This window comes from Lytechinus variegatus, chromosome 4 (assembly GCF_018143015.1).
Source record: "Lytechinus variegatus isolate NC3 chromosome 4, Lvar_3.0, whole genome shotgun sequence".
In the NCBI taxonomy this organism is placed as follows: Eukaryota; Metazoa; Echinodermata; class Echinoidea; order Temnopleuroida; family Toxopneustidae; genus Lytechinus; species Lytechinus variegatus.
The window spans coordinates 7,286,919-7,303,557 of NC_054743.1; the positions used below are offsets into that span (position 1 = coordinate 7,286,919).

General features: G+C 35.2%; 1 protein-coding gene across 1 annotated transcript in view; it reads right to left on the reverse strand.

Moving 5' to 3' along the window:
• Positions 1–16,639, reverse strand: part of LOC121413281 (ubiquitin carboxyl-terminal hydrolase 16-like) — a 30,225-nt gene continuing 13,586 nt past the window's right edge. Inside the window, exons 8-19 of the mRNA XM_041606048.1 lie at positions 15,659–15,706; positions 14,496–14,639; positions 13,949–14,082; positions 12,537–12,624; positions 11,804–11,891; positions 10,990–11,078; positions 9,311–9,367; positions 7,604–7,792; positions 6,014–7,223; positions 4,799–4,899; positions 3,604–3,690; positions 1–2,402 (exon numbers count right to left, since the gene is read on the reverse strand). Of these exons, the coding sequence (XP_041461982.1) occupies positions 1,896–2,402; positions 3,604–3,690; positions 4,799–4,899; positions 6,014–7,223; positions 7,604–7,792; positions 9,311–9,367; positions 10,990–11,078; positions 11,804–11,891; positions 12,537–12,624; positions 13,949–14,082; positions 14,496–14,639; positions 15,659–15,706 (2,742 nt within the window). The 3' untranslated portion in view covers positions 1–1,895. The remainder of the gene's footprint in view (positions 2,403–3,603; positions 3,691–4,798; positions 4,900–6,013; positions 7,224–7,603; positions 7,793–9,310; positions 9,368–10,989; positions 11,079–11,803; positions 11,892–12,536; positions 12,625–13,948; positions 14,083–14,495; positions 14,640–15,658; positions 15,707–16,639) is intronic.

Consider the following 16,639-nt stretch of genomic DNA (forward strand, 5'->3'; position numbering starts at 1 on the left):
CCCCTCTCTACCGACTGAGCTATCATGCCTTTTGAACTATGAAGGCTGTAAGATGAATGACCTGATTACTTCAATTGTTATAAAAAAGAGCAACACTCAAGAGGGGAGAAACAAAAAGGGAAAAAGAAATATAATGCATATTTTACACGAGACTTACACAAAGAGAAAAATGGGAAATCTGTGAGAAAGGTAAGATGAAGAATTGGGTAGGAATATGAGATGTCAGAATGTATTCTACATGTATGAGACCTTGTCCACTACCTCTACTTCCCGCATTGTACAATAGTCCATTGTGTATACATTAATAATCCATTAATATCTACAAACCTTTCGAATACCATTTGACTGCATTTTCTTACATATACATAATATTTATGCTGTTACATACTTATAGAACTAATAGAATTTTGATTGTCCTCTATTATCTCAGTTCATGTATGCTGTTAAGAACAGGAGGCACACATAAGATATCCACGAGTTGAAAATTTCTGAATAAAAAATTGAAACATCTTCTTTCTTGCATCTACATCTACATTTACCATTAAAATCAAATGATAGATATTGGGAAGCTTCAAAACTTTCATTACTTTGAAGCTCCTTGAGGTTATATATAAATATATATACGTAACCAAAAAAGAAGGGAAAAAAAAAGAAGACCCCAAGAATTTTCACAGGGAAGATAAAATGCATTGCTTGTAATAAGTAGAAGCTATTGCATAATAATCATGTGATGTGGAATCTTCAATAGCTTGATATTTTTCAAATAATGGAGAAAAGGAAAGTGGACAAAAGAGTTAAAAATTTAAAAAGGGAAGAAGAATGAAGAGTATCAGAGAGAGAGGTCTGTATTAAATTCATTCACTAGAAAAAAAATCTATGATCTCACTTTTAGGTTGTTTTGAAGCCCCCGTACGAATGATCCACTGTACATGTAGTTCATATTGAAAGTGTTCAGACAAAAAAATAAAAGGATTCCAGAGGTATCATCAAGAAAATCAGAAACAAATATCAGAACTCATATTCATAACAAACTCAGCTGCAGTATACATACATACATGTATTTACATTCAACATAGATTCATTTTCACAAATACCCTTTTCTCTTCAAACAACATACAAGAATAAAATAGATATATAATGCTACTGGTCACTGATTCACATGGAGCAGCACATTAACATACTCAAAAAAGACACTTTATGTATTTTATAGCAGATAGAGAGGAAGCAAGACCCAGGGATTTTCTATAAAATAAAATGCATATTTTGTTGGCAATCGAGTACTCAAGTAATATCAATGTTGGCACATCATGAAATAATTGTTGAATATATCCCATCATCTATGTTATATTCTTCAAAGCTTTGACAGCATCCTTAGATCTATTTCTTTGAAGTTGATTTGTACTCAATTCCATCAACTAAAGACATATAACAGCATCCAATTCTCTCAATAGATGAGAGGCAAATTATATTTTCCGCAGTTTGAAGAAAAAAAATCATTAGAAATGACCGAAGTAGATGTTTCTTTATATTCATCAAAGTTTCTTGTTTTTCGTTGATAGTGTAAAGTGTAAATTTCATTGCTTTTACAAAAGGTCATTTCATTAAAAGTACCTCGATGACATGATTAAAACTTCTTCAAAAAGTAAAGATTTTTTAATAGTATCAACAAAACATCTGGAGAGCATTTCATTAAACAAATTTTCAGTGACTTTCACTGACAATTGTTATAAGCTACTGAAATCCTTGCATCTGATTGGCTAAAAGAGCATATTAGTCAATGAAAATAACTGACAAGAGGTTTGATGAAACACTCCCCAGAAACACAAGTATTTGAAACACAAAGACAATGTACATAGATGAGTCAGCATTAAAAACATAACCTGGAAGAAGCTTTACTATGAAACAAGTCGTTCATAAAACAGAATGTAAGCTTGGGCATTCAAGACCTTACTCTCGTTCACTTCGGTCACATGTGTATCGCTGATATGGTACCACTTGCCAACCGGAACACTCACGTTACGCCCGGCATGAAACGGCAAAACCGCGCTTTGTATGTGGTTTCGCTCAGGAACCAAGTGATTTACCGAGTTGCTCGTTTTATTCTGCGATTCAGGCTTCTTCTCCATGTTCTCTCCATCGCTGCCCTCCTCGTGCTTCTTCCCAGACGACCGCAACTTCTCCTTCGCGAGCCGCTCCTCGTTGCTCCTCTCCGTCCTTTGTCGATCACACGTCTCATTGAGAAGATTTAACGTTCTTGGGATTCCCAGCGTGTAAAGGGTTAATGTCTGGTTAGGTTGTCTTACTTTCACGAAGGCTGTATAATGACCAAACTGCAGTCTCCCGCTATGTTCAACCACACCATAAAGGCTATATAGAACCCTGTTCTCACTGTTTGCATATCTCTGTAGAAAGGAATATAAAGGATGAGAGAAAACAATTATTAAAATCCATTTGTACTATCCTGGAAACCTGCAGGTAAGCTTGCATGGCTCAAAAAGGAAAGAAAATATCAGTCATTGGATTTGCAACATTTATGTAAGAATGCAAACCTGTTAGAATGTCTTGTCCACTGTCAAGCTCATTGTTAATAGCTAAAAATTGAAAAAACTAAAATTTCATAATTCTAGGTTGATCAGGTCCTAACTGAAACTAATCAATTCATCATTTTTTTCTTTGCAGAAATTCAGATTTAAGGTACACTGTCCTTAATACACACATTAAAAAAATTTAATTTGTTGTTAAATTTATATTCTGAAGATTGAACATACACAACATTTCCCACTGCTTCATACATTAAAACTTTTCATATCACCAAGTCCAAGGAGATCTAGCAGGAATTTCAGCTGAAACTACCCTCTGTTTTTTAGACCCTTAGATCCTATGTCAACACATGGTAAGTTGCATTTATGAAACACCAACCTGTGACCCGTAACACAAAGATTATACATAGGAAACAACCGTCATTGTGGTTGGTTTAGCAAGTTTGCGCCTAACAGGCTGCTTGGAATGCTATGAATCCAGGGGACTCTATGTTACGGGACCCTGGAAAGCGTTTCATAAACATTTTTTTACTGACAAGTTGTCAGATCTGACAACTGTCCTCAAAATTGACTGGCCGAGAAGCATAGTTGTTATGGTCACTTTTTGATATAACATATTGTGTCAGATAAAACGTCCGAGTACTTCTTGAAACATTGGTTCCCGTGTGATATTTAACCCTTATCTTACTTAACTTTTTCAGACTAGGAAATACCCACTCAGATCTCGGACACTGATTAAGCAATGGCCACAAAAATTCGCAAGCACATAGAGCCGAACATAAACTACAAAACTGTGGAAATCAAATCTAAAAAAAAAAATAATGCTCATATTTTCAATTATTAATTAATTATGCAAATAGTATGAAATTTGTCCTAAATGTGTTTTTTATGTATGCTTTTGCCTGTAACTCACTTTATATAACTCGTAGAATGCTATTATTTTTATGAAAATATAAAGTTTTACATTTCTAACAAATATCTAAAAAAAAATTGCCAGACCATACATGTAGCTAATTTCCTACATATTTTATTGTTATAATTTTATTTATGATTAAATAGTTACCTTGCATGCTGTGCTGCAGAATGGAGCTACATCAAGGATTGAAGGAAACTCTATGTGCCTTGTGATCTTCCTAAGATTATAACCAACCTAAAAACGGGAATTACAACATACAGAGAACTTTAGTACATAACAGTGGTATAATACCAATGATTTAATAAAGATCTGAATATTATGAATATACAAAAAATAGAGTTCAAAAAGAAATGAAAAAATGTTTCATGGTCCAATCTTGTGTGTAATTTACACCCTTGCAGTCTTCCAAAGGAGCAAAAAGTGAATAAAACAATGACAAAAATATTATCTTAGGACAAATACAAAAATCATGTTTTTTTCACTCAAAATGAACTATCATGCAATTAGGTGGTTCTTGTATTCATAAAGCCAATTGAAATGTGGCATTTGAATATTCTTCTGGATATGGTGGTGGTTTTGACCATTAACTTAAAGAGAAATTCCAGTTTTGGTAACGATCTCAAAATGACTTTTGACAGAATCTAATATAATGACCACCCAAGTGTCTGTTTGTATGAATAAAAAATATGTGCCAAATGATTCTGGGTGAAATTGTGTAATTGCTGAGAAATAAGCAAAATAAGCGCGGATTCGGTCACTTCCGTCGGGTCTTTATTCCAGCAATAATAATACACTGTCCCACGTGTGCCTATCTGTGTTGGTAATCTTCAGTGTGAACGTTTTTCAGCGTAGATTTCAAGATTTTCACAAAGTTCAGTTTATGTAACTGTACAAGATCTAGATCCTCGATGATATTCTGACAATTAAGCCTGGTTTTACAGACTTTCTCATGAAATCAGTGTTTACTGCAACTACTGGCATTTCTCTTTAAGCCGGAGGGAAATGATTTTAGTAAAGATGTTCAGTTTTTATTGGCTCAAATATATCCTCTGTGTCAGTCATTTTCTTTAATTTAAGTAAATTCAATAGCTTGGAATACTCTCCCACTTCACACCAATATGCTTTTGGTGCAGCTTTTGTAGTGAATTCTAACAGGGAATGTTAAACAAAGGCCAAATGACTTGATTTTGAGAGAAAATAGGCATTGATAACAATTTCTTCACTTATCTATTTCATTAAATAGAGATAAATAGAATGGTTATAGAAATAGATATAAAGTAAACATTAAAAATTGGATGAAGCAAGAACTGCTGGGGGAAAATATTATAATTTTTTGTCTTACCTGTTGAAATCTTTTGAGATGTAGGGTAAGGATTGGTGGTGGTTGATGGATCAGAAGCTGTTTGCTTGCATCAGTGTACTTTACCTTCTCTTTACCTTCCACTGCAAAACAAGATCATCATTCATAGCCATTGTAAATCTTCTTACAGTACATCCAGTGAATTTACAAACATATCAAGCATCTGCATCTTCAGCACCAGCAGTTTGGAATTCTCTGTTCTTAGCAATGAGTACATCTTCACTTTCTCAGTTCAAGAGCCCTTTAAAGACCCACCTATTGATAGCTTATATGGATAGAATTTATGCTTTTTATGATCGCAATACGGCTCCTGAAAAAGTTCATTGGAAGAAACAATTTTAAAAAAGTTAAAAAAAACAGAGAAATACATAAGAATTAAACAAGTGGAATGCCTCTGGCGGTCTCACCTACATCACACGATTCAATATAGCAGCAGTGCTGACTTTGAAAACTACTATAACTCGCACAAGATGTTCAGTGATACTTGGTTACTCCTATTTCCACGTTTTATGAACTAGACAAATACATTTACAGAGATAGGATGGTAATTCAACAAATACCCCCAATGTGACCAAAATTCATTGACCTCACATGACCTTTGACCGTGATCATGTGATCTGAAACTCGCACAGGATGTTCAGTGATACTTGATAACCCTTATGTCCAAGTTTCACGAGTCAGATCCATAAACATTCAAAGTTATGATTGGTAATTAAAAAAATACCCCCATTATGGCCAAAGTTCATTGACCTTTGACCTTGGTCATGTGACATCAAACTCTGGCAGGATGTTCAGTAATACTTGATTATGTCCATTATGTAAGTTTCATGAACAAGACCCATACACTTTCTAAGTTATGATGATGACATTTCAAAAACTTAACCTTCAGTTAAGATTTAGTGCTGACGCTGCCGCCACCACCGTCCGAAAAGCGGCGCCTAGTCTCGCTCTGCTATGCAGGCGAGACAAAACCAAATTGAGTACAAATTTCATACGCCTATATGCATAAAAATACAAAAAAATGAATAATTTATTTTTTGAAAATTTCACTATGTGGTCTTGTAGTTTACATTTTCAAGGTGATCGTGCAATCAGCAGCCGAGATCGGGGGGGGGGGGGGGGGGTCAAATAGTATATCCTGGTCTAAAATAGCCCAGTTAAAATAGGGTCAAAGAAGAACCCTGATATGAAACCAACCTTTGTGCGCTTTTGTGCAGGTCTCACATCCAAACTTGTTAGTCCCTGTGAGCAGCTCTGGAGCTGTGAACTGGTTGAGGCAGGACATTACAGAGCATTCTTGGTTCTTAGACTGGTACCTGGGGGCAAGGGTTGAAGCAACGCGGGCTCGACTTGTGGGTGATACAGGTGAAACGGGAGGACTCATTGCATTAAGCTTGGCAACAGTTTGAGTTGAGATTGGATGCGGTTTTGTCTTGCCCATTTTAGATCCACTGTTCTTGTTAGTTGTAGATGCTGAGCTCTCTTCTTTTGTGGCGGCATTAGATGTGTTCTTACTTTTCTTTGAATCCACATGATTACACTCGGTAGGGCTTTCACCTAGTTCATGAATCTTAGCTAGGGGTGCTATTCCAGAGGGCCCATTTAAAGTTCTCTCATTGCCACCGTGAAGCTTCTCAATCTTAGGGTCATCAGATTCCACACCGTTCTGCACCGGAGGCTCTTCCTTGTTCTTCAGCATATCTGAACTATCCTTGCCATTCTCACCAGCCTTGTCATCAGAATCATCCATAGTGCCGTTCACTTTAGGCGCTTCCTTTCCATTCTCATTCACACTTGGTTCAACCTTTATGTTTTGCTCACATTTCTCGTCGGACCTTTCTTCTACTTTAACTGTCCTCTTTTCTGAATCCTGTAAACCCAACGATGCCATCTTGTTACGAATGTTTTTGACATTTCCACTCTCCTTAACCACCTTGCCCTCTTCGCTACCAGTTCTCTTATCATCATCCGTCGTTGCAGAGAGTTCATCACCCAATGCCTTGAAAGAATTACCCTGGGGCAACGGACTAAGTCTACTTGAACTGCTACTCGTGCTGGCTCTACTGCTCAAAGACAGCCGATCTGTGCTTCCGACCTTATCCAAACCATTCTGCGACTCATGAGCTTCCTCGTTCTCCTTCTCTGATGGTACTTCAGGAAGGTTGTTAGGCAGACCACCGATACCAACATCACCTGCAGCAGTCTGTTCACTGCATCTCCTACTGCTTCCAGCATTACTAAGACGATCAAGGACCGATGCCTCACTGTCGGCATCGTTAGGATCTCGGTAGCCGACTCCTTCTTCTCTCCTTTCTTCTTCTTCATTGTCAGACTGGATGGGAGAATCTTTCTTTTCATCTATGGGATCCTCGGATTGGGAAAGAGTCCTGTTTTTCTTTGTTTTCCTCTGTGAAATGAATTGAGATAAAAATGCAGTGAAATCAAATGCAAAAGTATTTCAAAAGCATCAATTATGCATGAATTATGTGCTTAAGGTAATGTGCAGGGAAATGATTCAAGAATACATGGAACTACAATGAATGAAACTACCACATTTCATTTTTTTTTCATTACACGTATGTGTGTATTTCCTTTATGAAGAAGACATCTTCATCAATATATTTACATTCCTGTCTTTCACGAGTATTGTCTTCAATATTTTGTTACTTTTCCCTGGTCTACGAGTGAGAACATTAAATATCTTCATAGGTTTTGTGGTCATCAGGACATGAGAATCGACACACCACCAAATTCATCCTCCAATTAAATTCCAAGTGCCTAACTTACTCTTGCTTCTTTCTTGGCCTTCTCCTTTTGTTTATTCATCTGATGTTTACTGAGTTTTGTTTCCTCTGGTACTGATGCTGCTGCAGCTGTAGCAGCCAAGGTCTGTTTGTCGCCATCGTGTGACATCTGCTGGTCATTCATTGATGGTCTATCAAGGCTTTTACTACTTGACAGGTTTCTTTTGCTGCCCTATAATTAGCAATAAAAAAAAATATGAAAGTAACAGAAACTTTATTTTTGTTCTTGATTCTGCTTACACTGAGAAAAGAGTGATTATGAAATTTAACAAAATAAATGATCAAATGGAAGTCTAAAAAACTTGTTGGAAAGTTAGAAGATGATGATCTCTCTAAATGCATAATCACTGATGATAAACATTATATTATAGAACAAATTTTCCTGTGAGAAATTAAAAAAATCTTTAAAACTAAATTCATAAATATTAAGGTTTAGCATGGAAATTTTCATAATGCAAAAATCAATGTATAATGTCCAACTGCCCAAATTATGGTTTTGTTACATACAGGTAGTGTTACGTATTTCCCCAGTCAGACTGCAGGTCCCAAGAAAGTGGCTTCTTTCATCCAAGTGATATTCATGACTTGAGTTGTTTTGCATATTTAATGAGCTTGATGCGGACCAAAACACCTCTTTTCATTCGGTCATTGCTGCTCTAATTGTGCATCGAATTTCATGAATTTGGTACCATTGTAAAGAAGAAGAATCATTCTTTCAGGTCATGTGTTTGGATTTATTCAAAGATTTTGTAATATAGGTTAAAAATTTGATCTGAAATATGCTACAAAATAAATATTTTCACCTGACAAAAGCTGCTATTTTCACACTTTATTTATGTTTGAGCCCAAATGATTTTTATATCATGATAAAGCTGAATATGTATGCTTTGAAATGATATAGGTTTCAAAATAAGAATTGGTTTAATCGGGTCAAGATCACACTTTTCATTTGCCAAGTACATAAAGCAGTTTGAAAACAAGAATACTGCACTCTGATTGGTCAAAGAGACCACCCAGTGGCAAATTCCAACGGTTCCAGTGCCTGCGTTCGTGGGAAGGTCACACTTCCCATGTGGTAATTTCTCAAATACCCCGCACCTGTTGTTCTGTGAACCTTATCCAGCCAATCAGGACTCTGGATTTCATGCAAGTACAAAATTTCATAAATCTTGTCTTGTACCTTGTTGGGAAAAGTGTGATCTTGACCCGATTAAAAGGTGCCGCATATCAAGAGTGGCATTGTGAGAAAGTACAGAAGTTCAGCTTTATGGTGATATAGATATCATCGAGGCTCAAAATAAAAAGTTTTTCACAATTTGCAAAAGAAAACAGAGGAAGAAAATTCAGTTTTGAGGCACACTTTCAGGCCAGAAATTTACTTATTTAACAAAATATTGTATACAAAATAAATGACCAATATGAAAGAGTAACTTTTACTCTATCTGATGGTGCAATAATATTTCATTTAACTTGAGGTTAAAACAGGTGAATTCTTAGAGAAAGAAAATCTCATGAAGCACGAGATTTTGCAAGGAGGAGGATTCAGCCATGAGATGATTTGGATGAATCTGGCCTTTTTGCTCATTAGCATAGGGACCTGCGGTCTGACTGTTCCCCAATTGTAATGTTTATTAAATAATTGACCATACAGCACATAGCAAAACAATAAAAAACAACAAACAAACTTTACCTTGGCTTCAGTGATTGGCAAAGACAGGTCTAGGAATGGTTCAAGGATTTCTGAGATCTGAAAAGGAATAAATAGGTAATTAGAAACTTACACAAGGTATGCATTAGAGCTGCACAATATCGCATCTGGGTATTAAACTGTATCACCAGCCTTTAATACCATGATACGGCAATATCATGTACATTACTCTCAATGTCAAACATAATCATGTAATACACCATAATAAGCCCACTTTCCAAATGAATTAGTGTAATGTTTATTAATGTATGATTTCATATTTTTCTATTGTACTGTTTATTATGTTGAATTAATGTTGACTTTTCAGGCGCCTTGAGCATTCCTTGGAGAGGATATGCGCGCATTAGAAATATGGTTAGTATCATTACATGTATTATTATGGTTTATTTCCAATTCGTCTAATGCCAATTCGTCCAATTGCCAACTCATCTACTATCATTTGGTCTACCATCAGTTCGTCCACTATTCACATGGTCTAATTGCAAATTCGTCCACTGACCATTTCGTCTAATAACCAGCTGGTCCAATAGCCATTTAGTCCATATACTGTTTGGTCTAATTGGACTAAGTGTTAATTGTGCAAAATGAATGAAGATGGAATGGATATTAGACCAAACAGTTATGATACGAAACGGTCAAAATTGTGATTAGACAAAGAGATGATTGGACCAAATGGTTGTTAGACCAAATGTTGATGGACGGAATGACATTAGACTAAATGAAAGTAGACCATGTGGTGAGTGGACGAGATGGCAGTAGACGAAGTGGCAATTTACCATCATTATAAGTAGCGCTCATATGCAACATTGTTTTAAGCTGAGCCAAAAAAAATGGAAATTGAAGAACAAGTATTGTTCTTTTTTTTTAAATATACATGTAAAGTAGGGTCTATTGTTGCTAACTTGTTCAATATTGGAATCAATCTACCAAACGCACAGACTTCCTAGTCATTTTCTTGATTCTTGACATAATCTAATACTAGAAGAAATAAACTCAGAGAGGAACTGATTATTCCATAAAACCTTGAACAGTTTTGACCTCTTTTTATAACAAATACAAAATACAGTAAAACTACGATAAAGATATTGGTAATCTCTGTGGTTGACACACATGCAAGAACATGATTCTGAGATTCTGTTGACATATGTAAACGCTGCCTGAAGACGTGTCTATTCATTGCTTTCTACTCTTTTTATTGTCAATTTACTCCTCTTTAATTTATGATTACACTTTTTCTCTAATGTAATTTTATTCAATGTGCCTTGACATTCTGCAGAGTGCATATGCAGTTATTTAAAATCTCATCTAATACACTGTTAGAAAATTTATCCTTAAAATAAAACAAGTTCCTGCAGCAGTGTCTCAAGACCACCTGTAATCTTACCAGATTGCGTAATCTCACAGGAAATTGGTATTTGGTGTATGGAATCTTACAAATTTCATTAAATAAAACACCCTTTTCCCCTTTTTAAACAGACCTGTTCTTTTAAATTGCAGAAAAATTCCTGTTTTATGAACTTACAGAATGATCCTATTATGCTATCTGCAAAATCTTTTTTTCCTGTGAAATCACAGTTTTTTTAACAGTGTATCATTACCGACCAACCAACCAACCAACAGAGTGTATTGGAGAAATAGTAGCTGTAATGATAATCACTTACATTAAGACATTCGTTGCATTTGACTGAGCTGATCAGATGACCTCCAAACACTGTATCAACAAATGTATGTTTGCTGTGATTACCATACTCTGTAGGGATAAACAACCACAGCCAATTTAATCATTTCATAAAAACTATACTGAAATATGAATCTGTTGAGATTTTAAAAATTAAAACTGGAAATCTGACACATAAAAAAGGCCTATATTATCAAATAAACCCGAGTTAGGCTAATTTACAGTATAGCCTAGCTCAATAACATAACAAAGTGCAGATCCTTATCTTAATATAATATTAATCAACACACATATTTTACCAAAACAATGACATGATACTATTAAATTTGAAGACAAAAATAAGAAATATTACATTTTAATAAACAAATATGATTCAAGATATTCAAACCTCACACATACCTTTTATGAAAGACAAAATAAATCTATTCATCATGGGAGCGTTTCATGAAAGGATTTTATCCAACAAGTTCTGTTTTATCCGACAATTACCATTAGTAACGGTACCTCTCAGCCAATCAGATTCAAGGAATGTTGTTAGATCTGACAACTTGTCAGACAAAAATGTTAATGAAACGCTCCCCAAGACTTACTTTTATGAAACCGAGAACAGTTTGAGTGTTTGGCGCCAAGTAGCAATAACGATTTCCCGCCAACTCAGACGAGTTGAAGAGGTGTCCTGCATCGGATATGAAACTGTTCTGTTTTATGAAAGTAAGTCCAAATGAATAGATTTATTTTAAACTTTCGTAATTTAACTCTTCCTGGATGAATCAAAACATACCACAGTTTAAACATACCTTTTATTTTTTTCTTAGTTGCCTCATCTAGGTTCTTCACCTTGGCCTTCTTTACATCAAAAGTTGACGTCAAACCTTGTTGCATACGCTTTAGAAATAGAAAATCATGAGTAGTAGGAAGTTAGGAGTCATGTAAACATTTATATCAATGTTCTATACAAGTTTAATATTGGCAGAAAGATATGTCACAATAGAGCTGATTATTATTTCAATTTTCTTTGCATGTAATTAATCATTTGATCTTCTGAGGATTTCATCAAGATGATGGAGTATGCAAAAGGAAACATACTCTGAAAAATATGTACCACTTTGTGAAGTGTTTTTGGTCGGAAAGGGGTCAAAATTGCCGTTATGCAACTGAATGGTGAGTTTTTCTCTTCTTTTCTGGTTGAGAAAAACAATAAATGCTGGCCCAGACTCCCATATTTTGCATCAGTCAAAAGCTAATGTAGTGATTTGATAACTATGATCCCTTTAAAAGTTGCAGCTTTTGGAGGTGCTTCTGTAATAGGAATGACCTTCCAAGAATGTAACATCTTTAGACTTCCTATTCCCAAAAATTTCAAAGAAGATAAAATGTAGCTTACTTTGATCTCTTCAGCTTTCATTCCATCTAATAGATATCTCAATAGTTAAAGGGAAAGAGGTGGTATGGAGAGGTGAGAGGAAAGAGGGGGGTATAGAAAGGTGAGAGGGGGGAGGGAGGAATATAATTACACAGGTCGTTTCTTACCTTGATCTCTTCAGCTTTCATTCCATCTAATAGATATCTCAATAGTTCATGACTATCCTGTTGTTGGTAACCTTTAAACCTTGATGCTCTGAACAGGTAGAAAAAAGGACCTTAATTAACTTCAACTGGGAGTGGATAGAGACTAATAATCAATTGCAAGTCATTTTTTAAGTATAAAAATCAATCATAAATCTTGCAATTATTGTGATTTTGCAACCGATTCTATTCTATTCTAGCAACAGATTTAGAATACATTCATTTGTTATAATTAATATTAATGAATAGCAAAGTTGCAATTAAGTTTAGAATTGGTTGTAAATAAGTATTGCGCAATAAACAAAGATAGTCATTCCTGGAGAATGATGCATCAACATTTATCAAATCTGATAACTTTTACTAGATTTTCATAGGTTGAGAAACAGATATCAGGGCCATATTGCATAAAGAACTTGCAACTGTTGTAACTTTGCCATTATGGCAACTACCCTGGTAACAGGGCTCAGCAGCCAATCAGAATCAAGGTTACCGTGGTAGTTGCCATAATGGCAAAGTTACGACAGTTGCAAATCTTTTATGAAATGGGCCCCAGATTGTTACAATGATAACTGTCTGGTAGAAAGGCTACCCTAAATACTAAGTGATAACTGAAACGCATACAGATGATGATCAATAAAATTCAGATAAAGAAATAAAATCCCACTTGAAAAATTATTGCCTACATGTGTACCGGTATGCTAATAAAGTAACGAAAAGCCAAAATATGGAGGGCACACAATATGCGAAAGTAGAATGGCAAGAATTACACTTTTTACATTATATGAGACCTAGACAGATCCTGGTCATTAGACTGGTTGTTTGATGTAAATCATTCAGCCTATTTTACAATGACGTTATCTGTGCAATTTTGGATTCATACCATTTTGTCCATTGCACACTCGCGGAGACCACCTGGGCCCCGTTGCAGAAAGAGTTGCAATCAAACGCAACTCTAAAAATCATGCGCAACTTGATTTTCAACCAATCAACAGCGCGCATTTTTGACTTGCATTTAAACGCAACTCTTTCTGCAACGGGCCCCAGGGCTACACAGAAAAACACTTGTTTGTAGTGTGCGAGTTGAATGTATGTGACAGTCAACAGACTGTTCCCACTGAATGATCTTTTGCATCTAAATTTCAAATGAAAAGGATCTATTAAAAAAAAATGACAAGGTCGCAAGGATCTATTTTTAGGTGTCTTATGAAACAAATAATGAATGTTCTTTTCATTTGTGCAATGGACAAATACTTCATTTTGTGAAAGATGAAATGAAAAATCAATCCAACTCTGCCACCATTGCACAAATGAGAAGAACATTCATTACATTATTTAATTGTAGATGGATATCAATAAAAGTCAGCAAAATGTCTTACTTATTGCAAACTTGATTGAAGAGAGCTCTTGGATTGATTGATGTTGACTTGGTTGGTTTCTGCATTTCATCTAGGAATTCAATCAATGATGATGTCAAGGGCTGTAGGGGAGCTACTGTGATGGTGATTGGTACCTGAAATGATACAAATATCGAATTAAGGTGAGTGATCTCTTGGTTTGATAGCAAGAAATGGTCTGGTGATATGCATCTGAGTTATCAGCTGTCATAATCACCACAAGGATTTCTGAGGAAGAGCTTCCCATACAGAATGAGCACATGAATCACACACATAATCACAAGATTGGACATTTCTTTGGTTTTTCAAATGAGTGACGATGTACAAGACCCACATGCATGAACAAGACTCAATGTATTTACATATTTCAGTCATTTCTAAACAATTCAAACAAATTTTACTTGAGTTTGTAGTTTGAGATCTTAATGTAGTCATTTTCATTCCAGCTGAATAGTTATACATAAATACAGTATATTCAAAGCACCATCTCTCCCTCTACTAAACAACATTTTCAACTCATGTATCTTACCAATGGCTCTTTCTCAGAGTCTTTGCCGATTCCATTTTGATTGGTGGAGACAGAAAGATGTGTATCCGTGGGAACAACAAGCTGTTTACCTGACGACCATTTCTCATGAAGAAGATCCCTCAAGACATGGGTTTGAGTCAGGTTCTAAAGCAAAGAAATCAACATTGAACACAAAGAATAAAATGCGCAATTTACTATCAAGATAATAGAGTGGTATGAATCTGCAAAGTCTCTAAAAGAGTACATTAATAATGAGCAATTCAATAAAGTTCAATATTCCCCCCCCCCCCTCTTCATGCTCTTAATGAAATAATTTGTCTGTTTTCTAGCTCCTATTAAAAGTTGTAATGCTATCAAATCATTGGCCCGAATTCACAAAGGTGGTTTTGAAAACACACGGTTGAGTCCACGGTTTATGCAGATTTCCTATATAACTTATGCTTAATTTACCACGTATCGGGCGCATGTATGAAAAAAGATCCTGATGCTCGCTTTTGTCACAGTGCGCCAAGTTGTCGCCTGTTGCCATGGTTATCAACGCTGTTTTATTAATGAGTCCACTCTTCAAGCAGTGGACTCATGAATGAAATAGCGCATCTAACCATGGTAACAGGCGTCAATTTGGCGCACTGTGACAAAAACGTGCATCAGGATTGGACAAGTTTTATATACGCGCCTGATACACGGTAAATCAAGCGTAATTTATACAGGAAATCTGAATAAACCATGGACTCAACCGTGGGTTTTCAAAACCACCATTGTGAATTCAACCATTATGGCTTGAACAGTTTGCAAAGTGAAGTTTATACATTGAGAGAAACGGGGGGTCAGACGTGCAAAGATTGATAATTTTTGTATGGAATAACATCTAATGTAACAATCTGTATTTGAATCTCGATAGTACTGAAGAAATGGAACATTTCAGCTTTCAAGACTGCACATTGACAATCAACCTCAAAGAAAAGGTGTTAATTAGAACAATATATACTAGATATTGTGACGATGGGTGAATGATATGAATTTAATTTCCTTGTAAAAAGAGAAAGATTCAATCTAATTTTAAAGCAAGCAGATACACATTCATGAAAATTTTTTCGCAACTAATGGGTAAGGTAATGTAAACAAATATTTTCCACCAACAATGTGACATTATTTAAACTAACCTGCATTACAGCATTGAAGAAACAGGTATTGCCAAGGTTGTTTAGCCCCTGAAATAAAAAAGAAAGACATCCTGGTTTGCAAGGTGGTACAGAAAATATAAAATGTTGGAATGAAGAAAAGATGATGAGAAATTAAGATGGGAGGGATGGAATTGAATGGCTCCACAGATAGAGATGAGAAAAACTGAAGTCCTTAAAGGGCTGTAAACCACATGAGATGTGATAACTTGAAGTAGAAGGGAAAAAGGCTTGAAGAATCTCTATTTTATGGTATTGTCATACACTACCATAAATGCTTGTAACTTCATTTGAAAACAGGTTCATCTCATAAATCACATGAATGAAATCGGGTATTGGACAGGTAGTTTCATTACCTACAAAATATCACTGAGATATACTGTAAATCTTACAAAATTCAAGATTCAAGATTCAAGATTTTATTAGAACAAATGATCGCAGCTTCTTACAGCTGAATTGGCATATGTTTTACAAAAGAACATGAAAATACACATAAAATCAACAAAAAGCGATGTTACAAAAGAATCAAGAAATTACAAAAATAGTTACGGTAAAATCACGATAATAATGAAGAAGTGATCTTAGCTTTGGATAGCTTTGAAAAAGTACATTTGTTGGAAAAATGATTTATACTCCTAAAATAAAATTATTGTGATGTAATATGGGTTTAAAGAAGAATTAGAAGGAAATTTGTTGTAACGGCTTTCAGTAGATTCAGTATTGATAATTGAAAATGAGAAAAGAGCAGCAAAAATGAGTGTCTAATATGAGAGTAACTTAAAGAAAGTAAGGGAAATAAAACGGAAGAAATCAAGAACAATTACCAATTATGCTAAATTAATGAAATTGTGAACTAATAAAAAACATTTTCAATATTTATGTACAATAAACGATGGATACAAAAATTGCCATGGTAATTAAAATTGTAAAAATTCATTTAAGAACAAATAACACCCCCAGTCA